The 8,195-nt window shown below is 38.6% G+C and overlaps 1 protein-coding gene across 1 annotated transcript in view; it reads right to left on the reverse strand.

Moving 5' to 3' along the window:
- LOC139153650 (calpain-14-like) overlaps nt 1-4,872 on the reverse strand; it is a 61,060-nt gene extending 56,188 nt beyond the window's left edge. The window contains exon 1 of the mRNA XM_070727909.1: nt 4,624-4,872. Within this exon, the coding sequence (XP_070584010.1) occupies nt 4,624-4,872 (249 nt within the window). The remainder of the gene's footprint in view (nt 1-4,623) is intronic.
- Between the last annotated feature and the right edge of the window lie 3,323 nt (nt 4,873-8,195).

Here is an 8,195-nt window from a genome sequence, read left to right on the forward strand (position 1 = left end):
TCTGCTATGCGTTGGCTCACTCTTCGGTTAGTTTGTCCAATGTATGTGGCTGCACATGTTTTGCAAGGGATTTCATAGATTCCTTGGTATTCCAATTGGATTTTATCTTTGGGGCTCCTTAGGATATTAGATATTTTTTGGTTGGTGCAAAATGAAGTTTTGATGTTATGTTTGTGCAGAATTTTACTAATTTTATCCGTGGTGCCTTTGATGTAAGGAAGGATGGTGGTGCCATTGTCCTGTTCTTGATCTTGTTTTTTGGGGGGTGTCCCTTTTTTGATTAGGTTTGTTATTGTTTTCTCTTTGAATCCATTAGAAATTAATACATCTTTGAGTTTGTTCAATTCAGTTTTTAAGTGCTCATGGTCAGCTAAGCGTTTGGTTCTGGTGATGAGAGTTTTGGCCACTGAGGTGATTTGTGCGGGGGGGGGGGGGTGAGTGTGCATTTAGATAACGGTTGGTATGGGTTTTCTTTTGGTAGATAGTATGTCCTAGGCTGCCATTGGGTTTTTTATAGACCAGTACATCTAGAAAGGGAAGTTGATCATTGATTTCTGTTTCCATAGTAAACTGTATTTTGGGGTGTAGGCTGTTGAGATGTGTGAGGAAATTGTCTAGTTTTTCTTTACCATGTGGCCAAATTACAAAGGTATCATCAACATATCTCAGCCAAAGTTTAGGTTTGTATTTGGATTGCTCTAATGCATTATTTTCGAAATATTCCATATAGAGGTTGGCGATGACAGGTGAGAGAGGTGATCCCATGGGGGCTCCCTCTATCTGTTTATATCTTTGTTCATTATAGATGAAGTATGTATTGGTCAGGCAGTGGTTGGTAAGGTCTAGGATATATTTGGGGGGTTTGTGTTTGTCCTGGATAGCTGTCAAGGCTTCTTTAATAGGTATTTGTGTGAACAGGGACACGACATCAAAACTTACAAGTAGGTCATCGGGTTGTAGGTTTTGTTTTTTAATTATTTGTATAAAGTGGAATGAATTTTGAACATATGAGGTAATAGTTTCTGTATATGGTTGAAGGTATTTGGCTAAAAATTTGGCAAGGTTTTGTAGAGGGGAGCCTATAGAACTGACTATTGGCCTGAGAGGTATTCCTTCCTTGTGTATTTTTGGAAGGCCAACTTCCTGTTGTATGTTGCTTTTAGGAGGTTTACTAGAGCAGAGAATATTAGTGACTTTAAGTCTGATTTTGTTAGCAGTATCTGGGTTGATTTTATTTAAAGTTGTTTCAATTCCACATATGATGTTTTCAGTTGGTATGCGTTTTGGAGTTATTGCAAAATTAAATCCTTTTGAAAGAATATTGGTTTCTGTAGTGGTGAGTATCCTGTCTGATATGTTATGTACTGTTTTGGTCATAAGTTGCGTAGGAATGTGAGATCACATAAGTCAGAAAAGCCTCCATCTTATGTGATCTCACATTCCTACGCAACTGCAGGGACAAAAAAATAATTCCCAAATGCTTCCAACTAAAATTCCACCCAAAAACCCCAACCATTGAGAGGATCCTAAAAAGAACTGAATTAGCCCTAATCAGAAATGAACTCCACAAAAAAAGATTCATACTTGATGAAATCAACAAAAGTCTACTCTCTCTTCACCTTAAAATCAGCAACCAAATACACCTAAATACAACTAAATACACCTAAATACAAATACACCTAAATACAACTAAAAAGAACTGAATTAGCCCTAATCAGAAATGAACTCCACAAAAAAAGATTCATACTTGATGAAATCAACAAAAGTCTACTCTCTCTTCACCTTAAAATCAGCAACCAAATACACCCTATACTCTGGGATAAATTCAAACAAATATCAATCTGGAGAGCAGAAACAGAAACCCAATACAAGACAGACACACATAATAAGAAACTCCAAATACTAGAGGTACAGCAGAAACCCAGCCCTCCACAACAACTTATGACCAAAATAGTACATAACATATCAGATAGGATACTCACCACTACAGAAACCAATATTCTTTCAAAAGGATTTAATTTTGCAATAACTCCAAAACGCATACCAACTGAAAACATCATATGTGGAATTGAAACAACTTTAAATAAAATCAACCCAGATACTGCTAACAAAATCAGACTTAAAGTCACTAATATTCTCTGCTCTAGTAAACCTCCTAAAAGCAACATACAACAGGAAGAAAGAGATGCACTTATCAATCTGAAGAAAAACCAGGAAATAATAATCCTCCCAGCCGATAAAGGAAACTCCACAATACTGATGAATACATCAGACTACAAAGAAAAAATGACAACTCTACTACAAAACCCGGCCTACAAACTCCTAAGCACAGATCCTACCACCTACCTAGAAAAAAACCACCAAATCCAAAATCAAGGCCTCTCCCATCAGCGAAGAAATCCAGCAAAAAATCATCCCCAGAGAAAAATCTTCCATATGTCCAAAACTCTATGGCCTTCCAAAAATACACAAGGAAGGAATACCTCTCAGGCCAATAGTCAGTTCTATAGGCTCCCCTCTACAAAACCTTGCCAAATTTTTAGCCAAATACCTTCAACCATATACAGAAACTATTACCTCATATGTTCAAAATTCATTCCACTTTATACAAATAATTAAAAAACAAAACCTACAACCCGATGACCTACTTGTAAGTTTTGATGTCGTGTCCCTGTTCACACAAATACCTATTAAAGAAGCCTTGACAGCTATCCAGGACAAACACAAACCCCCCAAATATATCCTAGACCTTACCAACCACTGCCTGACCAATACATACTTCATCTATAATGAACAAAGATATAAACAGATAGAGGGAGCCCCCATGGGATCACCTCTCTCACCTGTCATCGCCAACCTCTATATGGAATATTTCGAAAATAATGCATTAGAGCAATCCAAATACAAACCTAAACTTTGGCTGAGATATGTTGATGATACCTTTGTAATTTGGCCACATGGTAAAAAAAAACTAGACAATTTCCTCACACATCTCAACAGCCTACACCCCAAAATACAGTTTACTATGGAAACAGAAATCAATGATCAACTTCCCTTTCTAGATGTACTGGTCTATAAAAAACCCAATGGCAGCCTAGGACATACTATCTACCAAAAGAAAACCCATACCAACCGTTATCTAAATGCACACTCACACCACCACCCCGCACAAATCACCTCAGTGGCCAAAACTCTCATCACCAGAACCAAACGCTTAGCTGACCATGAGCACTTAAAAACTGAATTGAACAAACTCAAAGATGTATTAATTTCTAATGGATTCAAAGAGAAAACAATAACAAACCTAATCAAAAAAGAGACACCCCCCAAAAAACAAGATCAAGAACAGGACAATGGCACCACCATCCTTCCTTACATCAAAGGCACCACGGATAAAATTAGTAAAATTCTGCACAAACATAACATCAAAACTTCATTTTGCACCAACCAAAAAATATCTAATATCCTAAGGAGCCCCAAAGATAAAATCCAATTGGAATACCAAGGAATCTATGAAATCCCTTGCAAAACATGTGCAGCCACATACATTGGACAAACTAACTGAAGAGTGAGCCAACGCATAGCAGAACATGTGAATGCAGTCAAAAAAGAAGAAAAGACCTCCTCCCTTGTCCAGCACATTAAAAAAACAGGACACGAAATTGACTTTGAAAAAACCAAATTACTCCACAAAACAGAGAATTTATACAGAAGAATTGCTCTAGAAGCTATAGAGATTGAAAGGAGACCCCTTTGCATAAATAAAAGAGATGACACGTCCCGACTACCAGAAATTTGGAAACCAGCCTTAAACAAAAAAAACACTTCATAATAATCAGCATGTCAATCCTTCTAATAATTATGATTTTAGAAATTTGATATTTGGAAATCAGCCTTAAACAAAACACTTCATAAAAATCTCCATGTCATTCCTTCTAATAATTATGATTACACCAACCAATCAGATCACTGAAACATAATCACCCAATCTATTTGCTACATTCAAAACAAATCTCCACCCCCACACTATATACTAGGAAGAAATGACAGTTGCTAACATTCCATTTTACAACAACACAAAGATTGGAACTTTAGCCTGATGATGGTGAATGTGATTTCGCCGAAACGTCACATAAACATGCAAAATATTACACAGGGCAAAACCCGAACTCAGAACAATCTACATATATATATATATATATATATATATATATATATATATATATATATACACACACACACACACACACACACACACACACACACATATATACACATAGTAAAATACATGATGAAGGTTATAGAGGAGATACTCATAGTAAAATATATCTATGAAAGAATAGAAAAGAAGATATAGAATAGAACATATCAATGAAAGAATAGAAGAGATATAGGAATAGAAGAAAGGTATAGAAGATATAGGAGAGCAATAGGACAGGGGACGGGAGGCACTCTAGTGCACTTGTACTCGCCCCTTACTGACCTCTTAGGAATCTACATAGGTCAACCGTAGATAATCTAAGGGTAAAGTGTTGGGGGTTTGGGGATGACACTATGGAGTCCGGTAACGAGTTCCACGCTTCGACAACTCGGTTACTGAAGTCATATTATTGCATCACTTACATGTGGCCTCTTCCACTGTATCTTTTGGGGCAGTTTCTGGAGCAAGGGTCCTTTGCCTATGGATCTCACATCTGCTGGGAAAGACCGGTCTTCAAACAAACACCTTTTCTTCAAGCACTCTGCCAGCAAACTGTGATAGTTCTGTTGGCTAAGCTTGTTGAGCTCTGTAAAACCTTTCTTCTTTGAGGGCCACCATTGCTGTCGCTTCCTCTTCTGTTGGCGCATACAAAGTAGCTGCCGAAAAGGCATAACTGTGTCACACAGTGTTGCTCTGGATCTGTGTAGTAGTTCTAACTCCCTTATCCAATGCTAGATGTTCTTCAATCCAAATTAATCCTGTTTGGAGAGATACCATAAAAAGTCAACAGGTAAGTAAGTAAATAAGCAAGCAGGTTCACTCATTCCCTTGTTCTGTGCTTCTTCCGGGGCAATTAAAACATTGTGGGATGCATCATATTAAGGAACAAAGTGGGTTAATTTTTCAATGTCATATTTTATAAAGCAAACAAAGAATCACATACAACACCCTAAGTTTCTGGGAGGGAAAGTGAAATTCAAAAGAGAAAAGAGATAGCACGCAAAGCACATTAAAAACAAATAAAGAACTTTGGTCTTGTTGTGATTCCGTCTGAGGCTCCTCAGGGAACGGCTGAACCTCTGCCGGCTCCATGCTCAGAGGGGGAGGATGAGGAACAGGAGGAGGAGGAGGAGGCCCAGGCAGACGGGGAGGAGGAATATCAGGCCGAGGGAGAGGGAGAACAGCCTGAGTCCCCCGGGATGGAGCTCTCCTCAGCAAGCAGCCTGGAGTCCTTAGCTGAGGATGCACAAGCCATAATTGATCTAAGGCAGAGAAGTGCAGCCCAGCGAAGGGGACAATTAGCCAGGTATTTCCAGCACTAAATAGGCAACAGCTGGGTTTGGGTGTGGTTCTCCCCAGAAAGGCTGAAAAGGCAGGCCCACCCTTCCTGTAATTGTGGAGTATTATCTTTGGGAGTCCTGCGATCTGGCTGTGCTCTTTGGCGTCTCTGATTCTGGCTTGTGGCCTTGAAAGCTGAAACCTTGGGGGGAGGCGTGGGTCTTATTCTCTACAGAGGTGTGTGTGCCAGCAAGAAGTATTGTCTGGCCATCATGACTCTGCTGTGAAGCCTCCTAACAACCCTGTTTGTAAGAACAGTTTTGTCTCTGTGTTTGTTTTCCCAACTATAAAGTACCTTTGTTTTTACCAGCGTGTCTGGCTGCTTTTTTCAGTTGTCTGGGGGCACCCAGACAGAACAGGTCTGTGCTGTAGGAACAGTCATTTCAATCTGGATTTCTAAAGAATGCCTGACTGATGTAGATGAGTTCACATTTTGAAAAATGGCATGTATTATTATTAACTCTTCTTTGAAATCAGACCAGAATTATACTGAAATCAGTAAAATGATCTAAGCTGGTATGTGTCCATTTAGGTCACATGGATTTTCGAATCAGCTTTTACTGAATAAAAGGAAGGAAACAAGTTGAGCATATAATAAGCCACAGAAATTACAAGTCTATTAAACAAAAAATATATTTTATTGTTCTTTAAAATTGAAAGCAAAAAATAGTTTTAGCAGCTTTGTACTTTGCAGCTATAGTTTTGTGTTCTGTTGGGCTCTCTGGTACACTCCTCCCAAAAATTCACAGGTACAAATTTCAGACACACACACATTTGAAAATTCAAAACAATGTTCTTTATAATGAAAATTCACTTAAACTAAGCCCTCTTTTGGTATAGCAAAGAGCACTGGTCTCCAAACAAACTGGTAATTTGTACAAGTCCCTTATCAGTTCTGTGATACTTAGCTTGCAGCTGTGAGGCAATTCACAGTCCTTCTTCTTTCACAAAGTGAAACACACTTTGCTCTGGTTTAGTTTCAAAGCGGGGGAAAATCAGCACACAAAAGGTCAAAGTCAGTAAAGCTGTCATGAAACACAACGATCAGATAATCCTCCACAATGGCCAAACCCACAGGCTGCTATTTATAGCAGCCTCACTAATTACCACAGCCCCACCCAACCACAGGTGGCCTCATTTTCTTTAATAATAATCTCTCAGTTGTTGTTGCCTATGCATCGCTCTCCACATGCGTGGCTGTATCATTAACTCTTGTTCTGAATCCAAGGAGGAACTAGATAATTGATCTCCTTCTGAGCTGTCTGCCACACTCTCCTCCTCCCTGTCACTCATGTCTTCTTGGTCAGAGGAGCCTTCATCAGCACATTCCACCGGGGGCCAAACAGGCCTGCAGCATGTGGATGTCTCCCCCACACCCACAGTCCTTAGGGCAGGACCTGGGCCAGAGCTAACCACAACAGTTTTGAAGTTCAGTCTGATTCCTGACTATATTAATCCTAACTGCTTTAAAACCAAATATCCTCCACATCCAGAAATTGCATTCTCAGAATATTTTGCACAGAAAATAAGAGTCATTTGATGGTTTTAAGAAAAGTCTTCAGAGCATTCTTCAGAATCATAAAATATATTATCATATGGTCAATCAAAAATTCCACTTTATCTTTCTAATAGATATCTTAATTATTACTTTGAAAATTGTCAGTGAGCTCCTCCGTCCATGTACCTGACTTTTTCACTTGGGGTGTTTGAAATGGTGGGGGAAGGGAAAGTGATTCTAGGCTTGACAGGCATATCCTCACTAAATGTTCTTAGACCACTTAGAAGATTGTTAGATAAAATTGTTAGGTGTTGAGTTCTACTACTGCCTTAGGGTTGAAGCTGGGTGACTTTCGGCCAGTAATTCTCTCTCTGCTTTAGGAAGAAGATTTATGAAAGCTTTATCAAGAAAACCCTCGAGACAAGTCCAGGCAGTTAATGTCTTAAAATTGATTTAAAAGCAACAAAAATATATCAAGAATTAGACAGATATTACCATTCCATATACTATTATGAATCCTACCTAAGCCTGGCAGAAAGGGAGAAAAATTGTTGGTTTGGGACTAAGGAAAGTCACATAAAATTTCCATTCATCCAGTAATGGAAGAGACCTCACCTACAAAAAGATATTGATAAAATTGAATGGGTCCAAAGACAGGCTACAAAAATGGTGGAAGGTCTTAAGCATAAAACCTATCAGGAAAGACTTAATGAACTCAATCTGTATAGTCTGGAGGACAGAAGGAAAAGGGGGGACATGATCAAAACATTTAAATATGCTAAAGGGTTAAATAAGGTTCAGGAGGGAAGTGTTTTTAATAGGAAAGTGAACACAAGAACAAGGGGACACAATCTGAGGTTAGTTGGGGGAAAGATCAGAAGCAACGTGAGAAAATATTATTTTACTGAAAGAGTAATAGATCCTTGGAACGAACTTCCAGCAAACGTGGTTGGTAAATCCACAGTAACTGAATTTAAACATGCCTGGGATAAACATATATCCATCCTAAGATAAAATACAAGAAATAGTATAAAGGCAGACTAGATGGACCATGAGGTCTTTTTCTGCTGTCAACCTTCTATGTTTCTATGTAATTCACTAGATTTTCCCATCAGCGATTTGCATGATTGTCTATATTTTAATAATAATTTAATAATT

This window comes from Erythrolamprus reginae, chromosome 1 (assembly GCF_031021105.1).
Source record: "Erythrolamprus reginae isolate rEryReg1 chromosome 1, rEryReg1.hap1, whole genome shotgun sequence".
NCBI classification, from domain to species: domain Eukaryota; kingdom Metazoa; phylum Chordata; class Lepidosauria; order Squamata; family Dipsadidae; genus Erythrolamprus; species Erythrolamprus reginae.